This window comes from Pristiophorus japonicus, chromosome 6 (assembly GCF_044704955.1).
Source record: "Pristiophorus japonicus isolate sPriJap1 chromosome 6, sPriJap1.hap1, whole genome shotgun sequence".
NCBI classification, from domain to species: domain Eukaryota; kingdom Metazoa; phylum Chordata; class Chondrichthyes; family Pristiophoridae; genus Pristiophorus; species Pristiophorus japonicus.
This window is the reverse complement of record NC_091982.1, coordinates 140,616,210-140,635,440: the sequence shown is the minus strand read 5'-3', so window position 1 is coordinate 140,635,440 and position 19,231 is coordinate 140,616,210. Positions and strand designations below refer to the sequence as shown.

Genomic DNA, 19,231 nt, shown 5'->3' with positions numbered 1-19,231 from the left:
TGTGTCCTCCTTAGTGAATACCGAACCAAAGTACTTGTTCAATTGGTCTGCCATTTCTTTGTTCCCCGTTATGACTTCCCCTGATTCTGACTGCAGGGGACCTACGTTTGTCTTTACTAACCTTTTTCTCTTTACATATCTATAGAAACTTTTGCAGTCCGTCTTAATGTTCCCTGCAAGCTTCCTCTCGTACTCTATTTTCCCTGCCCTAATCAAATCCTTTGTCTTCCTCTGCTGAGTTCTCAGTTTCTCCCAGTCCCCGGGTTCACTGCTATTTCTGGCCAATTTGTATGCCACTTCCTTGGCTTTAATATTATCCCTGATTTCCCTTGATAGCCATGGTTGAGCCACCTTCCCTTTTTTATTTTTACGCCAGACAGGGATGTACAATTGTTGTAGTTCATCTATGCGGTCTCTAAATGTCTGCCATTGCCCATCCACAGTCAATCCCTTCAGTATCATTCGCCAGTCTATCCTAGCCAATTCACGCCTTATCCCTTCAAAGTTACCCTTCTTTAAGTTCTGGACCATGGTCTCTGAATTAACTGTTTCATTCTCCATCCTAATGCAGAATTCCACCATATTATGGTCACTCTTACCCAACGAGATTACTAATTAATCCTCTCTCATTACACAACACCCAGTCTAAGATGGAACCTAGTTGGTTCCTCGACATTTTGGACGAGAAAACCATCCCTTATGCACTCCAGGAAAGCCTCCTCCACCGTATTGCTTCCAGTTTGGTTAGCCCAATCTATATGCATATTAAAGTCACCCATGATAACTGTTGCACCTTTATTGCATGCACCCCTAATTTCCTGTTTGATGCCCTCCCCAACATCACTGCTACTGTTTGGAGGTCTGTACACAACTCCCACTAACGTTTTTTTGCCCTTTGGTGTTCTGCAGCTCTACCCATATAGATTCCACATCATCCAAGCTAATGTCCTTCCTAACTATTGCATTAATCTCCTCTTTAACCAGCAATGCTACCCCACCTCCCTTTCCTTTTATTCTATCCTTCCTTGGTTGAATACCCTTGGATGTTGAGTTCCCAGCCCTGATCATCCTGGAGCCACGTCTCTGTAATCCTAATCACATCATATCTGTTAACATCTATTTGCACAGTTAATTCATCCACCTTATTATGGATACTCCTTGCATTAAGACACAAAGCCTTCAGGCTTGTTTTTTTAACACCCTTTGTCCTTTTAGAATTATGACGTAGTGTGGCCCTTTTTGTTCCTTGCCTTTGTTTACTTGGCCTTCCACTATTGCTTTTTACCTTTCTACCATTTGTTTCTGACTCCATGGCCCCAAGTTTCCACATGATTTACTCCTGATTTTTATGAGTAACTGGTGGAGAACGGAGTATCTTAGAAATCGCAATTCTCCACATTTAAGTTTTCTGCAGTTCGAGTCATGTAGAACAGTTTCACTTTTGAACAGAATTTTTTTTTCCAAAAGGGGCGTGTCCGGCCACTGACGCCTGATTTGAAAGTTTCCACAGTGAAAACGTCCTCCAAACTAACTTAGAATGGAGCAAGTGAAGATTTTTGTAGGCCTGAAAAAACCTTGTCTACACATTAAAAAATCAGGCGCGGGTTATAAATTAGGCGTCCGGAACGAGGTGGGGGGAAGGGAAGTCATTACATTCTACAATAAATCCTTAGTTATACTTATACAAATATTATGCAAATAATTCCAACCTGAATAAAAATTTATAAGCAAAAGAAAGATTAAATAAACCATGTTTCTACCTGTGTGAAAGTGCTTCAGGCAGGGAGAAGGCTGCAGGAAGCCTCACAAGTTGAGGCAGCCGTTCCCGACGGCAGGGGAGGGGGGGGAGGCAGGCAGTGAGGAGGCAGCCGTTCCCGACGGCAGATGGGGGTGGAGGGGGGGGGGTAAGGAGGCAGTGAGGGCCTGAACGACGGCAGCGGGGGGGGAGGCAGAGAGGAGGCAGCCGTTCCCGACGGCAGGGGGCGGGGAGGAGGCAGTGAGGGCCCGACCGACGCCAGTGTGGGGGAGGCAGTGAGGGCCCGACCGACGGCAGCGGGGGGGAGGCAGTGAGGAGGCAGCCGTTCCCGACGGCAGGGGGCGGGGAGGAGGCAGTGAGAGGCCGACCGACGGCAGCGGGGGGGGAGGCAGTGAGAAGGCTGCAGGAAGCCTCAGAAGTTGAGGCAGCCATTCCCGACGGCAGGGGAGGGGGAGGCCCCTCTGCCGTCGGTCGGGCCCGTCGGGAAATGGCTGCCTCAACGTCTGAGGCTTCCTGCAGCCTTCTCACTGCTGCAAGAAGCCTCAGTACTGATCATGGAAGGGCAATGTGGTTTTATTTAAAAATGTTAAAAATTGAACAGCTACAAAGAACTACAAAAATGGCCGAGTGCCAATGTTTCCTTCACACTGCGCGTGCGCGAACGCTCCAACGCGCACGCGCAGGGTTGCCGGCACGAAAAAAACTCATTTAAATGGTACCCGCCCCCTCCTACTTACAAAATCGGCGCAAGTGGTAGGCTCCGCCCCAAGCTGACATCGAGCTGCAAAGCTCGAGAATAGCGCGTTTTCTTTCAGGCGCCGTTTTGCCACATGTGGAAACTTGGGGCCCATATTACTTCGCCCTATCTCGTTGCATAGGTTCCCATCCCCCTGCCATATTAGTTTAAACACTCCCGGACTGCATTAGCAAATGTTACCCCTCGGACATCAGTTCCAGTCCTGCCCAAGTGCAGACCGTCCCTTTTGTACAGGTCCCACTTCCCCCAGAACTGGTTCCAACGTCCCAGTAATTTGAATCCCTCCCTCTTGCACCACTGCTCAAGCCACATATTTATTCTAACTATCCTGCTCCCTCTATTCTGATTAGCACGTGGCACTGGTAGCAATCCAGAGATTACTACCTTTGAGGTCCTACTTTTTAAATTTAACTCCTAACTCCCTAAATTCAGCTTGTAGGACCTCTTCCCGCTTCTTACCTATATCGTTGATACCTACATGTACCACGACAACTGGCTGTTCACCCTCCCTCTCCAGAATGCTCTGCAGCCGCTCCGAGGCATCCTTGACCCTTGCACCAGGGAGGCAATATACCATCCTGGAGTCTCGGTTGCGGCCACAGAAACTCCTGTCTAGTCCCCTAACAATAGAGTCGCCTATCACTATAGCTCTCCCACTCTTTTTCCCACCCTTCTGTGCAGCAGAGCCACCCACGGTGCCATGAACCTGGCTGCTGGTGCCTTCCCCTGGTAAGTCATCTCCCCCAACAGTATCCAAAACGGTATATCTGTTTTGAAGGGAGATGACCGCAGGGGACGCCTGCACTACCTTCCTGCTCTTGCCTTGTCTCTTGGTCACCCATTCACTATCTGTCCTAACCCTTACCTGCGGTGTGACCAACTCACTAAATGTGCTATCCACAACATTGTCAGCATCGCGCATGCTCCAGAGTGAGTCCATCCGCAGCTCCAGTGCCGTCATGCGGTCTGTCAGGAGCTGCAGCTGGACATACTTCCCACACACATAGTAGTCGGGGACACTGGAAGCGTCCCTGACTTCCCACATAGCACAGGAGGAGCATGACACGGGTCCGAGCTCTCCTGCCATGACTTAACCCTTAAATTAATTTACTTACTAAAATTTACTTAAACACCAAACACCTACTTATTGGTTGGCTGCCAATTAAACCAATCTAAAAGTCAGTCTAAAAGAGAGTTATACTTACCAGTCAAACAGCCAACCACTTACCAGCTTAGCTGTGACGTCACCTCTCGATTTCGCACCCTTCTATTTTTGACTGCAACTGGTTGGGCTGGTCTCTGGGCCTCCGTCTCCTACTCTTGCACTCCTTATCAGCTGCTCTAGTGTCAGCACTGGTAAGAAAAACAAGACAAAACAGCACCTACCACCCCCGCTTGCCCGAACTCACCCGCTTACCAAACTCACAAATGCCACTCTATGCTGTTGCACTCCATGCTCTGCACGAGCTGCCTCTTTTTAAACTGTATCTGGGTCAGATGACTCACTACTGGTCAGTCGTTTACAGAACTGGTTTTAACTAGCTGCTAATTGCCTCCTACTGGAGAGTTGCCTTGTTTTTCTCTGTTTAAACCTGAAAGATTCCCAACTGTTTAACTTTTTCCCTTTAAATTAAACTGCTACTTACTTAGAAGCTACTGGCAATTGCCACTAACAATTTACTCCAGCCTCCAAATGGTTTAAAGAGAATAACCCTTAAAACTCACCCACTTACCAAACTCCCAAATGGCACTCTATGCTGTTGCACTCCGTGCTCTGCACGAGCTGCCTCCTACCTGGCCAGACCGGGTAAGGGCGGCAGGTTTCCTTCCTGAAAGGCATTAGTGAACCAGGCGAGTTTTTACAACAATCCAGTAGTTTCATGGTGACCATTACTGATGCTAGCTTTTTATTCCAGATTTATTGAATTCACTGAATTTAAATTCCTCAGCTGCTGTGGTGGAATGTCTGATGGATCATTAGTCCAGGCCAATGGAATACTAGCCCAGTGACACAACCACTATGCTACCAGACTTCTTGGTTTTGTGAAAGGAAAAAGCCACAAGAGTTAGGCTGTGGTGAGAGATGACGGGGCGAGGGGGGAGAGGAGGAGTAAGTGGTGTATGCTTACACAAGCTGCAGCTTGTAAATCAGGTGTGTGTGGCATGAGGAGGAAGTGGGATGCGGAAAGGAGGATTAGGTATGAGGATGCCATTCTCTTCAATGGTTTCAGCCCTGCCGCTGGTCACGGCCTCATCAGGGGCCCTTCCGATAATGGCCAGCACGGGAATTAGAGCATGCAGGCTGCCTTTCCCCCTACGGTTAGTTCCTGCCGTCTTCTGCAAAAGAGAGGGAACTGCATGGGAAGACCAAAAGCCATTGTTTTCACCACAAACTCCGTTCCCTAGCCACTGACTCCATCCCTCTCCCCAACTTCTATCTGAGGCTAAACCACACTGTTCGCAACCTTGGTGTCATATTTGACCCTGAAATGAGCTTTCGACCACACATCCATAGCATAACTAAGACCGCCTATTTCCACCTCCATAACATCACCCGTCTCTGCCCGTGCCTCAGCTCATCTGCTGCTGAACCCTCAGTCATGCCTTTGTTACCTCTCGACCTGACTATTCCAACGCACTCCTGGTTGGCCTCCCACATTCTACCCTACGTAAACATAAGGTGATCCAAAACTCGGCTGCCCATGTCCTAACTCGTACCAAGTCCCGCTCACCCATCACCCCCTGTGCTTGCTAACCTACATTGGCTCCTGGTTAAGCAACGCCTCAATTTCAAAATTCGCATCCTTGTTTTCAAATCCCTCCATGGCCCCTCCCTATCTCTGTAATTTCCTTAAACTGCCCAACCCCCCACCCACCCCAGAGATATCAGCGCTCCTCTAATTCTGCCCTCCTGAGCATCCCTGATTATAATCGCTCAATCAATGGTGGCCAAGCCTTCTGTTACCTAGGCCCCAAGCTCTGAAATTCCCTGCCTAAACCTCTCTGCCTCTCTACCTCTTTCCTCTTTCCTCTTTTAAGATGCTCATTAAAACCTACCTCTTTAACCAAGCTTTTGATCACCTGCCCTAATTTCTCCTTATGTGGCTCGGTGTCACATGTTTTGTCTCAATACTCCTGTGAAGAACCTTGGGACATTTCACTCCGTTAAAGGTGCTATATAAATCCAAGTTGTTGTTGTTTAAGTGTGTCATGCAATGTGTTTGGGTAGCTGTCATGGTTGAATAGTTGGCAGTTTGTGCAAGCTGTGATGTGTGTGTGTGTGAAGCTTGCAACAGTGCTAAGTGTATAAGGGTGACTTGAAGCTATGAATGTTGGGTATGAGTCATGATAAGAGATGAACGAGTGTGATGTGGTTATTTGAGCAGTGCCTGAGGCAAGTGGTGCAGTTGGTTTGAAGTTGCATTCACTGGCCTTTGACCCCTCGTGTGAGGTAATTAAACTTCTTGCGGCATTGCATCCAGGTCCTCGGGACTAGACTCCTGGCATTGAGTGCTACGCCTATCTGCTTCCACTGTCTTTTCTCTTGGCCCCCTGCAGATACAGGATGTCGCTCCTCCTTTCCACTTCCTCTATCAAGACCTCCAGTGCAGCGTCGGAAAACCTGGGTGCCCGCTCTCTCCCATACTCAGCCATTCTTCTATATTTCCTGGGTCAGATTCAACTCACACAGGACTCCCAGCACCTGCTCCAGCCTTTAAGAAGTGCAAGTTAGCTTTAAGCAGTGCAGGCTAGCTTTAAGTAGTGGCTCAAGTATCGATTTTGGGCCCCATGCTGAAGCATGCAACCAATCAACAGCGTGTTTAGCGTTGGGTGCACGCTGAAATCATGTAAATGAGCAGGCAGCACGAAGATGGCACGCTGCCTTCGTTACATCCAAAGGGCGCGGGTTAATCGCACATTGCGATTCCCGGACTCATTTTCGGGGGCTGTCCAATTTAGCCCCGTAGATGTCATAAATTTAAGATAGTCGCTAATCTATCTAGTATGGTATTCGGGAGAAAGTTCTTTACCCAGAGAGTGGTTAGAATGTGGAACTTTCTACCACATGGAGCGGTTGAGGTGAAAAGCATAGATGCATTTAGAACATCAGAACATTAGAAATAGGAGCAGGAGCAGGCCACTGATCTTCTACCTCAACTCCACATATCCCTTGATTCCCTTAATATCCAAAAATATTTTGATCTCCCTCTTGAATATACTCAACGATTGAGCCACCACAGGCCTTTGGGGTAGAGAATTCCAAAGATTCACCACCCTCTCAGTGAAGAAATTTTTCCTCATCTCAGTCCTAAATGGCTAAATGTGACCCCTAGCTCTAGACTCCCCAGCCAGAGGAAACATCCTCCCTGCATCTACTCTGTCAGGCCCTGTAAGAATTTATGTTTCAATGAGATCACCTCTCATTCTTTCAAGCTAGAGAATATAGGCCTATTCTACTCAATCTCCCTCATAGGACAATCCCCCCCCTCCCCCCCCCCCAATCCCAGGAATTAGTCTGGTGAACCTTTGTTGCACTCCCTCTATTGCAAGTATATCCTTCCTTAGGTAAGGAGATCAAATATGTACACAATACTCCAGGTACGGTCTCACCAGGGCCCTGTATAATTGCAGTTTTAAGGGGAATGCTGATGGGGTTAGATGAAGAGGAGGTTTGTGTAAATTCTATGTATGCAATATCATGAGTTTTCTTCTTCCCACCCATATGTTGAGGAAATCCATATTTCAAACTATAGTCATAGCCAGTGACGGACTATAAAGTGGATATTTGGAACAGTAGGTGACATAAATTATTGGTCTGCAGTAATCAAATTGTTCAGCCAGTACTGTATAAATTAAAATGTGTGATTTGTATAGTTTGTTCAAAAAAGTCTGCATAGCACAATTAAGGTTTGTTTAAGCACAGTGCCAGCATCAGAATGTATTCACTTACCATCTGGACCAGAACACGCACACTCGCCTGTTCTGGTTTCTGTATTTTGTGTTCACTTTGAGAAACTTATGATGTACCAGATTTTACAACTTCTAACTTAGAAGTTCACATCTTTGTATGTTCAAGTTAATAATTCATTTCCCTGTTACAATTTTGCATTCATCTAGAATTGACGATGGTCTTCAGGTAAAGATTACAGACAATGCTCTCTCCAGGGATCTCTTCCCTATGGACTACCACTGCTTGGGGGACAACGAAAATAGACCTGTTCGGTGGATGGCGCTTGAAAGCCTCGTCAACAATGAATTTTCCAGTGCGAGTGATGTGGTGAGCAACCTCTTCAGTGTATTGTACTATAATAAACTAGTCTCGCAATGTAAATGCACTTGAATTTACAAATGATGGAGGGGATAACTTTATGGTTAACTGTGCTGTGCCCTACAGGACTACGGACCTAGTGCTGGAAGGTGGGATTCAGCTGGGTAGCTCTTTTTCGACAGACACAATGGGCCGAATGCCCTCCTTCTGTGTCGTAATTTTCTATGATTCTATGATTAGCACCACATTAAAAAAAACGACTTCATTCGATCACTTTTTGAGTCCTAGAGCAAAAAGAGCTGCACAACTTTTATTTCTGGCTACTGGACTTTCCCAGTTGGTTCGTTAAGGTGTGCTATATGAAAATCACTTGCAATACAACTGCCTCCCAAGGAATAATCAAATAGCCCCTCTTGTGGTTGTTCCATGCTGGTCAGGAAACAATGGCCCAGAAATTGCTTGGAAAAGTAATGACGAGTTCGCAACATCCGCCATTATTAGTGTGTAAAAAAAAAACCGGCAGTGGCAAAGAAGACATACGCAGTGTGTTCTGATCCGCCGCAAATTGTGGCGCTTCACCGTAAGCCACGCAAACAACAAAGAATTGGAACCTAGCCGTCATCCACCCTATTGACATTTATTGTGTGTCAAGCAATTGCTGTATTTGTGCTGTAAATGTGAATTAATCTCACTGCAGCCATTTAGGGCTGGTAATTCGTGTCACAATGAACCTGTCAAAGGCGTGATTTATGGCCACCACCACCTCTGCTCCCGCAGGATAGGACAGGCAAGGTTAAGTCAAACAGTGGAACTTTTATTCACTGCGAGAGTTTAAACAAAGATTGAGGTAATCAGTTTAAAAGTAGTGCTAGATTTTCTTCAACACTTGTGAATGTAAACATGTTGAAATTATTAACATTTTTCAAAGTTGTAAATGACTTCACAATTATTTAACAGCAGCAACAACAATAATAGAGTAATAATTTATAAGTAGCTATCAGTAAATAACAATAAGTAACACAACATCAACAATAGCAACACATTTTTACAAGCCGAGCACCCTCTCAGGAGTGCCTGAGGGTGAACTGTAAGTGAGACTGAGGGAGGAAGTGGTCTCTGCACAAGAAGGTCGCCCTTTTTCTCTCCTTTATCTCGCCTGGGTTCCTGAAGCTGCTCTGAGGGTACATGGAGAGAATTTGCACTGTGACGACTGGCTGTCTGTATCATTTGAGGATTGTCCTCAGCAGCCGAGTCCTGCAATGTCTGTGTGTCTGGCACTAAGTCTGAGGGAGGAAAGAAGTGGCCCTGAGAACTGATGCCTTCCTGCTGGTTAGCCGCATATCCCTCGTGGCCTTGGGCTGTTTCCATAAAGGGTGCCTCTACGGTAGGGGGTGGGGGTGGTGGTGCATGACAAACTAGCGGCGGAAGCAGTACAATGGTACTCGCTGTGTAGATGTAAACTGCACATGTAGCAACCTGGCAGTTTTCCAGCTTCTGCCCTACATTCTGATTGAGGACCTGACTCATGTGCCCAAGACACTGCAGGTTCTTGCCATGCTCCCCAATCAACCTCCTTCGCATTTCTACATCTCTGAAGTCCTCTGCTGCCGTAACTCACACCAGTCCTGTTCACATATTACCCATGTGCTCACTGATCTACATTCGCTCCCAGTCCGCGTAGCCTCAATTTTAAGATTCTCATTCTTGTTTCCATGGCTTTGCCCTTCCTTATCTCTGTAACCTCATCCAGCCCGACAACCCTTCAATTCTGACCTCCTGCTCATCCCTGATTTTCATCTCTCCACATTGGCGGCCATGCCTTCTGTTGCCTGGATCATCAGCTGTGGGATTCCCTCCCTAAACCCCTCCATCTTTCTACCTTTCTCTCCTCCAAGACCCTCCTTAAAACCTTAAAAGTTTTTGGTCACCTGTCCTCATATCTCCTTAAGTGGTATGGTGCCACATAAGAACATAAGAATTAGGAACAGGAGTAGGCCGTCTATTCCCTCGAGCATGACTTGCTTAAAGCTCCTGTGAAGCATCTTGGGGCATTTTACTATGTTAAGGACGCAATATAAATGCAAGTTGTTCCCTTGGACCTGGAGGAGCGAAGAACCAAATGTTACAATGGTAAACATGTTCATTTACCACATCACCTAAGTTTTATCTTCACATTCAATGAACGACATGGAAAAAGACAAATCACCTGAAGCGGTGTATACCAGTGCGCTCTCACTGCTTTAGGCATTCCCCCCACTCTAGTTTCCTTTTCCCGCCCTGCAGCCACAACAGAGTTTTTAAACATGCAGCCATGGAGCACATGGAATTGACAAATCTCAGATGTCCTTCTTCTGTCTCCTGGCCAGAAGATAAAGCAAGAGGGTGTGACACTCCCCTTCCTGAGTCCAATGTCTGCTTAGGCCATAGCCGGCATCCTTGTAGCCGTGCAGTTGCAGGGCCCTGTCTTCATGGGTAAGTGATCACTCTAAACCTACGGTAGCATAGTGGTTATGTTACTGGACGAGCAATTCAGAGGCCTAGACTGATAATGCGGAGATACGAGTTCAAATCCCACCACGGCAGCTGGCGAAATTCAGTTAATTAAATAAATCTGGAATAAAAAACTAGTATCCGTAATGGCGTCCATAAAGCTACCAGATTGTCATTAAAAACCCATCTGGTTCACTAATGTCCTTTAGGGAAGGAAATCTGCCGTCCTTACCCGGTCTGGCCGATATGTGACTCCAGACCCACAGCAATGTGGTTGACTCTTAACTGCTCAGCAAGCCACTCAAGGGCAATTAGGGATGGGCAATAAATGCTGGCCTTGCCAGCGACGCCCACAACATGTCAACAATTGTTTTTTAAACCCACCCACCATCCCCCGCTCCTGGGCATTATGAACTATCTTGCCCTACACACAAAACAATGTGAAAAAGGGAGCACGTCACATTAGTTCCTGACTGCTGGGAGAGACTTCTTTTCATGCATTCAAATGTGCTCTCTCTCTAGCAGAAATAAAAAGGTGTGAAATTCATCTGTGTTCCATGGCAACAGAGTTGTACTACTCGTTTGACTTTGGATTTAGCTAAAACAACTTGTAAAGAAAAAACTCACTGGCTTTCACACAGACTGCAGTTTTAAAATTAAATGTTTTATTTGGATAATTATCTGTACCTTCCCAGCTCTGGTAAGATTGTTATATTTCGTTCTGCACTGGTCTGCTATCTGTGGGACCGTGGATGTTGCAGTGAAGGCATCTTCCATGCCACTGCTTATTTTGCATGGAGCCCTGGACTGCTTTTTCCATAGCAGCCGCTGACATCTCACGTCAAACTAATCTAATAGTTGCTTGCAGGTCATTCTCGGCAAATGTGTGGGACCTCTTCTTCTCATCTGTCTTTTTTTGCAACATCTTTCAAAGACTTTCTGTGAAGAAGTGTATGTGTAAAACTGCTAATTACTTTCTACTGCTTTGTTAAACGGTTTTCAAAAGATTTTTTAAATTTTAGTAACTTTAAAGTCCGTTTATGGTCTTTTCGAAAGTTACAGGTCACTCAGCACTCAGTGCCACATCTAAACTGAGTTGTTAAGTGTTTGTTTTCAGCTATTTCTAGTGCCATGTGGTTGTTTTTTTTATGAACCTTGTGACCCGACATTCATGAGATACCAGATGGCCCATTGGTCTAATCATGCAGTTTTTGGTGACTCCAACACAGCTTTTCTTCATTTTTGTTCACTTTATGTAGTTCTAGATCCTTTGTTTTCTATTGTAGTGGTTCTTGGCAATTATGTGTTTGCATTATATTACTAGGAACATTATGCAATGAATTATCAAAATGGAAGATTTCATGTTGAGCACAAGATCACACACGAAGTGAGGTTGACACTCAAATCAGGGACAGCGTGTGTTAGATACTGAAATCAGTCAGGATCCTCAATTTAACATCGACTATTAGTGTTCTGTTATATTCAATTCACTTTATTTTAAAACTGAATAATATTTTTTTATTCTCCTCTTCTGTAGAAGAATGTTGGGGGCTTGTACACTAAGTGCTAAGTCATGAGAGTGATTTGTTGGCTCAGTAACTTGAAATACTTAATCAAGTGTGCCTGATGATGATTAGAAAGCCACATATCCAAGGTTGCCAATGACACAAAGATAGGCAGCATTGTAAGCAGTGTAGATGGAAGCATAAAATTACAGAGATGTATTGATAGACTAGAAACATAGAAAATAGGTGCAGAAACAAATTCAGCTTTCGTTTGAAGGAATTCAGTGAGTCTGCATCCGCCACATGAAACGGCAGCTTGTTCCAGAGGTCCACTATTCTCTGAAAAGAACCACCTCCTGAGACATCTAACCTAGATCTAGCCTTATACAACTTAAATTTATGACCCCTGGTCCTGCCTAACCTATTTAATAATCTATCCCCCCTACGCTGCTCTAAGTTACAGAGTCCCAACACTTTTAGCCTATCTTGATAACTAAGATACTTTAGACTTGGAATTAGTCTAGTGACCCTCTTTTGCAACATAGAAAATAGGTGCAGGAGTAGACCATTTAGCCCTTCGAGCCTGCACCACCATTCGATAAGATCATGGCTGATCATTCCCTCAGTACCCCTTTCTTGCTTTCTCTCCATACCCCTTGACCCCCTTAGCCGTAAGGGCCATATCTAACTCCCTCTTAAATATATCCAATGAACTGGTATCAACAACTCTCTGCGGCAGGGAATTCCACAGGTTAACAACTCTCTGAGTGAATAAGTTTCTCCTCATTTCAGTCCTAAATGACCTACCCATTATCCTAAGACTGTGTCCCCTGGTTCTGGACGTCCCCTGGTTCTGGACTTCCCCAACATCGGAACATTCTACCCGCATCTAACCTGTCCCGTCCCGTCAGAATCTTGTATGTTTCTATGAGATCCCCTCTCATCCTTCTAAACTCCAATGTATAAAGGCCCAGTCGATTCAGTCTCTCCTCATATGTCAGTCCAGCTATCTGGAAATCAGTCTGGTGAACCTTTGCTGCACTCCCTCAATTGCAAAAACGTCCTTCCTCAGCGAATAGATGAAACTGTGGCAAATGAATTTCAATATAGACAAATGTGAGGTCATCCAAGGATAAAAAGGATAGATCAGAGTACTTTCTAAATGGTGAAAATCTAGAAATAGTGGTAGTTGAAAGAGATCATTAAAATGTCATGGACAGCTACAGAAAATAATCAAGAAGGGAAATGGAATGCTGGCCTTTGTATCTAGAGGACTAGATTACAAGGGGTTAGAAGTTATGCTACAGCTACACAAAACCCTGGTCAGACCACACCTGGAGCACAGTGAGCAGTTCAGGGAACCACACCTCAGGAAGGATATATTGGTCTTGGGAGGGAGTAAATTGTACATTTACCAGAATGATACCTGGACTCCAAGAGTTAAATTTTGAGGAGAGATTACACAAACTAGGGGTGTATTCCCTAGAATTTAAAAGGTTAAGGGATGATTTGATCAAAGTTTTCAAGATATTTAGGGGAACTGATGGGGTAGGTAGAAAGGAACTACTTCTGCTGGTTGGGAAGTCTAGGACAAGGGGGGACATGGACTGAAGATTAGAGCTAGGCCTTTCAGGGGTGAAGTTAGGAAACTCTTCTACACGCAAAAGGTGGTAGAAGTTTGGAACTCTCGCAAACGGCAATTGATGCTGGATCACTTGTTAATTCTAAATCTGATACTGATAGATTGTTGTTAACCAAAGATATTAAGCGACTTAGCAAAGGCGAGTATATGGAGTTAGGGCACAGATCAGCCATGATGGCACTGAATAGCGGAACAGGCTCAAGGGGCTAAATGGCATATTCCTGTTCTTGCATTCCTATCTAGAAATACATTTTTTTACATTTGTTCCGGGATGTCGGTATCACTCGCAAGGCCAGCATTTATTGCCCATCCCTAATTGCCCCATAGAAGGTGGTTATGGGCCGCCTTCTTGAACCGCTGCAGTCCTAATGATGAAGGTACTCGCACAGGGCTGTTAGGGAGGGTGTTCCAGGATTTTGACTTAGCGACGATGAGAAAGAGCGATATATTTCCAAGTCAGGGTGGTGTACAACTTGGAAGGGAACTTGCAGGTGATGGTGTTTCCATGCATCTGCTGCCCTTGTCCTTCTAGGTGGTAGAGGTCGCAGGTTTGGGAGGTGCTGCTGAAGAAGCCGTGGTGAGTTGCTGCAGTGCATCTTGTAGATGGTACACAATGCAGCCACGGTGCATCGGTGATGGAGGGAGTGAAGGCTGAAGGTGGTGGATGGGGTACCAATCAAGCCGGCTGCTTTGTTCTAGATGGTGTCGAGCTTCTTGAGTGTTGTTGGAGCTGCACTCATCCAGGCAAGTGGAAAGTATTCCATCACACTCCTAACTTGTGCCTTGTAGATGGTGGAAAGGTTTTGGGGAGTCAGGAGGTGAGACACTCACCGCAGAATACCCAGCCTCTGATCTGCTGCTGTAGCCACAGTATTTGTGTGTCTGGTCCAGTTAAATTTCTGGTCAATGGTGACCCCAGGCTGTTGATGGTGGGGAATTCGGCGATGGTAATGCCGTTGAATATCATGGTTAGACTCTCGCTTGTTGGAGATAATCATTGCCTTGCACATGTGTGGCACGAATGTTAATTGCCACTTAACCCAAACCTGAATGTCATCCAGGTCTTGTTGCATACAGACATGGACTGTTTCATTATCTGAGGAGTTGCGAATGGAACTGAACACTGTGCAATCGTCAGCGAACATCCCCACATCTGACCTTATGATGGAGGGAAGGTCATTGGTGAAGCAGCTGAAGATGGTTGGGCCTAGGACACTGCCCCAAGGAACTCCTGTACTGATGTCTTGGGGCTGGGATGATTGACCTCTAAAAACCACAACCATCTTCCTTTGTGCTAGGTATGACTCCAGCCAGTGGAGAGTTTTCCCCCCTGATTGCCATTAATTTCAATTTTACGAGGGCTCCTTGATGCCACACTCTGTCAATGCTGCCTTGATGTCAAAAGCAGTCACTCTCTGACTTCACCTCTGGAATTCAGCTCTTTTGTCCATATTTGGATCAAAGCTGTAATGAGGTCTGGGGCCGAGTGGTCCTGACAGAACCCAAACTGAGCATCGGTGAGCAGGTTATTGGTGAGTAAGTGGTGATTGATAGCACTGTCAACGACACCTTCCATCACTTTGCTGATGATTGAGAGTAGACTGATGGGGCGGTAATTGGCTGGATTGGATATGTCCTGCTTTTTGTGGACAGGACATACCTGGGCAGTTTTCCACATTGTCGAATAGGTGTCAGTGTTGTAGCTGTACTGAAACAGCTTGGCTAGAGGCGCAGCTAGTTCTGGAGCACAAGTCTTCAGCATGACAGCCGGGATGCTGTCGGGGCCCATAGCCTTTGCTGTATCCAGTGCGCTCTGCCGTTTCTTGATATCACGTGGAGTGAATCAAAGAAATAGATAGAAGTTACAACATGACAACGGGTTACATAAGCATGACATGCAGCGGTTATAAACTGAAAGTGGGAAGAGACAATATGAAAGAGCATAGAGTTAAACTCTTCGGCCCAAGAGGCTGATGCCCCTAATAGACAATGTGGGCTCATCTTTGAGCAGCCAGCACCCATCAACTAGGTGTATAATCAGCAGTGGAGGAGGGTGGGGAGACTAATAGCTGCGGGACTAGCGGAGATGTGCAGTGGATTGATGGAAGACGAGCAGGACTGATTTGTTGACCAGGTGGCAGCAGGGTTTGATCCTGACGTCCAGGGGAGGTGTATAGTGGCCAGAGGTGTTTGCAATCCACTGCAGAAGTTCAGAACAAACTTGTTGAATGGATATGTAAATGGCAAATTCATTTCAATTTCGATAAGTGTGAGATGATACTAGAACTGAGAGGATACAACTATCAGGAAAGACTAATCAGGCTGGGGCTCTTCTCTCAGTCTTTTCTTTTCTAGAGAAGTGACCTGATAGAGGTCTTAAAAAATTATGAAGCAGTTTGATAGAGTACACGTAAAGTTGTTTCCACTTGTCGGGAATCCAAAACTAGGGGCTGAAAATATATGATAGACGCTAATAAATCCAACAAGGAATTCAGGAGAAACTTCTTTACCTAGAAAGTGGTGGGAATGTGGAACTCGCTACCACATGGTGTGGTTGAGGCGAATAGTATAAGAACATAAGAAATAGGAGTAGGAGTAGGCCATACGGCCCCTCGAGCCTGCTCCGCCATTTAATACAATCATGGCTGATCCGATCATGGACTCTGGTCCACTTCCCTGCCCGCTCCCCATAACCCCTTAATCCCCTAACAGTTAAGAAACTATCTATCTCTGTCTTAAATTTATTCAATGTCCCGGCTTCCACAGGTCTCTGAGGCAGCGAATTCCACAGATTTACAACCCTCAAAGAAGAAATTCCTCCTCATCTCAGTTTTAAATGGGCGACCCCTTATTCTAAGATCATGCCCTCTAGTTCTAGTCTCCCCCATCAGTGGAAACATCCTTTCTGCATCCATCTTGTTGAGCCCCCTCATAATCTTGTATGTTTCGATAAGATCACCTTTCATTCTTCTGAATTCCAATGAGTAGAAGCCCAATCTCCCCAACCTTTCCTCATAAATCAACCCCTCTTCTCCGGAATCAACCTGGTGAACCTTCTCTGAACTGTCTCCAAAGCAAGTATATCCTTTTGTAAATATGGAAACCAAAACAGTACGCAGTATTTCAGCTATGGCCTCATCAATACCCTGTATAGCTGTAGCAAGACTTCCCTGCTTTTATACTCCATCCCCTTTGCAATAAAGGCCAAGATTCCATTGGCCTTCCTGATCACTTGCTGTATCTGCATACTAACCTTTTGTGCTTCATGCACAAGCACCCCCAGGTCCCGCTGTACTGCAGCACTTTGCAATTTTTCTCCATTTAAATAATAACTTGCTCTTTGATTTTTTTTCTGCCAAAGTGCATGATCTCACACTTTCCAACATTATATTCCATCTACCAAATTTTTGTCCACTCGCTTAGCTTGTCTGACCTATTCCTGATTTTTTGTGTCCTCACACATTGCTTTTCATCCCATCCTTGTATCATCAGCAAACTTGGTTACGTTACACTCAGTCCTTTCTTCCAAGTCGTTGATATAAATTGTAAATAGTTGGGGTCCCAGCACTGATCCCTGTGGCACCCCAGTAGTTACTGATTGCCAACCCGAGAATGAGCCATTTATCCCGACTCTCTGTTTTCTGTTAGTTAGCCAATCCTCTATCCATGCTAATATATAACCCCCAACCCCGTGAACTTTTATCTTGTGCAGTAACCTTTTATGTGGCACCTTGTCAAATGCCTTCTGGAAATCCAAAATACTACATCCACTGGTTCCTCTTTATCCACCCTGTTCGTTACATCCTCAAAGAATTCCAGCAAATTTGTCAAACGTGACTTCCCCTTCATAAATCCATGCTGACTCTGCCTGACCGAATTATGCTTTTCCAAATATCCTGCTATTGCTTCTTTAATAATGGACTCCAACATTTTCCCAACCACAGATGTCAGGCTAACTGATCTGTAGTTTGCTGCTTTTTGTCTGCCTTTTTTAAATAGAGGCGTTACATTTGCAGTTTTCCAATCTGCTGGGACCTCCCCAGAATCCAGGGAATTTAGGTAAATTACAACCAATGCATCCACTATCCCTGCTGCTACTTGTCTTAAGACCCTAGGATGCAAGCCATCAGGTCCAGGAGATTTATCCACCTTTAGTCCCATTATCTTACTGAGTACCACCTCCTTAGTTATTGTTGCGTTCCTCCCCCACCCCCCTTCCCATAGCCCCTTGACTATCCACTGTTGTGATATGATTTGTGATCTCTACTGTAAAGACTGCCATCTCCATGTTCCCCATTACTAATTCCCTGGTCTCATCCTCTAAGGGACCAACATTTACTTTTGCCACTCTTTTCCTTTTTATATACCTGTAGAAACTCTTGCTATCTGTTTTCATATTTTGTGCTAGTTCACTTTCATCTTCCCTTTCTTAATCATTTTTTTTGTCATTCTTTACTGGCTTTTAAAAGCTTCCCAATCTTCTGCCCTCCCACTAGTTTTTGCCACTTTGTATGCCCTTGTTTTTAATTGGATACCTTTAAGGAGAAGCTATATAAGTATATGAGGGAGATTAGAATAGAAGGATATGCTGATCAAGGAAAATGAAGTAAGGTTGGAGAAGACTCATGTGGAGCATTAACACCGGCCCCCAGTCTCCCCCTCTCACCGTTCCAGTCTCCCCCTCTCACCGTTCCAGTCTCCCCCTCTCACCGTTCCAGTCTCCCCCTCTCACCGTTCCAGTCTCCCCCTCTCACCGTTCCAGTCTCCCCCTCTCACCGTTCCAGTCTCCCCCTCTCACCGTTCCAGTCTCCCCCTCTCACCGTTCCAGTCTCCCCCTCTCACCGTTCCAGTCTCCCCCTCTCACCGTTCCAGTCTCCCCCTCTCACCGTTCCAGTCTCCCCCTCTCACCGTTCCAGTCTCCCCCTCTCACCGTTCCAGTCTCCCCCTCTCACCGTTCCAGTCTCCCCCTCTCACAGTTCCAGTCTCCCCCTCTCACAGTTCCAGTCTCCCCCTCTCACAGTTCCAGTCTCCCCCTCTCACAGTTCCAGTCTCCCCCTCTCACAGTTCCAGTCTCCCCCTCTCACAGTTCCAGTCTCCCCCTCTCACAGTTCCAGTCTCCCCCTCTCACAGTTCCAGTCTCCCCCTCTCACAGTTCCAGCCTCCCCCTCTCACAGTTCCAGACTCCCCCTCTCCCAGAGCCCCATTCTCCAGTCTCCATCTTAATCCGAGTCACCAATCTCCTTCTCCTCCCGAGCCCCCATCCCCCAGTCTCTTATTTTAAATTATTTTGTTTAAAACCATATTTTGGTCATTGAAATTTCAGTTATTAATAAAGTGTTGATGAAAATGTTAACTTGGTTCACCAAAGCTTGCTGGTGAAAGTTGACATATGGTTTCTACATTATGAAATGTTTATCTACATGTTTTCCATTATAGAATGTGACTCGGGGTGTAAGGGATCCATGCCCAGGAAGTTTGTGCCATATGCGGGAGTTTTTATAGTTTACATATTTCTTAAAATCTCTCAAGTATACAAAGCTGGGAGATACTTCCTAAGGATGTTTTTTTTTGAGAGAATGCATGTTGTGTTTGAAATGATGCCATCAGTTTTGGCAAATTTTGTGTTTTGCACTATCTATGTTCATAAACAAATGAGCACATTTTACAGAGATAGTGCCCTTGTTTTATTGGCAATAGTTGGATTGGCCTATATTTCATACTTCATTTTATACACATGTGAGTATTACATCAGTTTCCATCATTTCTGTGCTCTCCTCTCAGGTCAGTTCCACACTAATGGAGAGTGACTCAG

At 45.5% G+C, this 19,231-nt stretch overlaps 1 protein-coding gene across 1 annotated transcript in view; it reads left to right on the top strand.

The window, feature by feature from the left end:
* ryk (receptor like tyrosine kinase) overlaps nt 1-19,231 on the top strand; it is a 316,752-nt gene that overhangs the window by 282,106 nt on the left and 15,415 nt on the right. Inside the window, exon 13 of the mRNA XM_070884019.1 lies at nt 7,632-7,791. Coding sequence (XP_070740120.1) covers nt 7,632-7,791 — 160 coding nt within the window. The remainder of the gene's footprint in view (nt 1-7,631; nt 7,792-19,231) is intronic.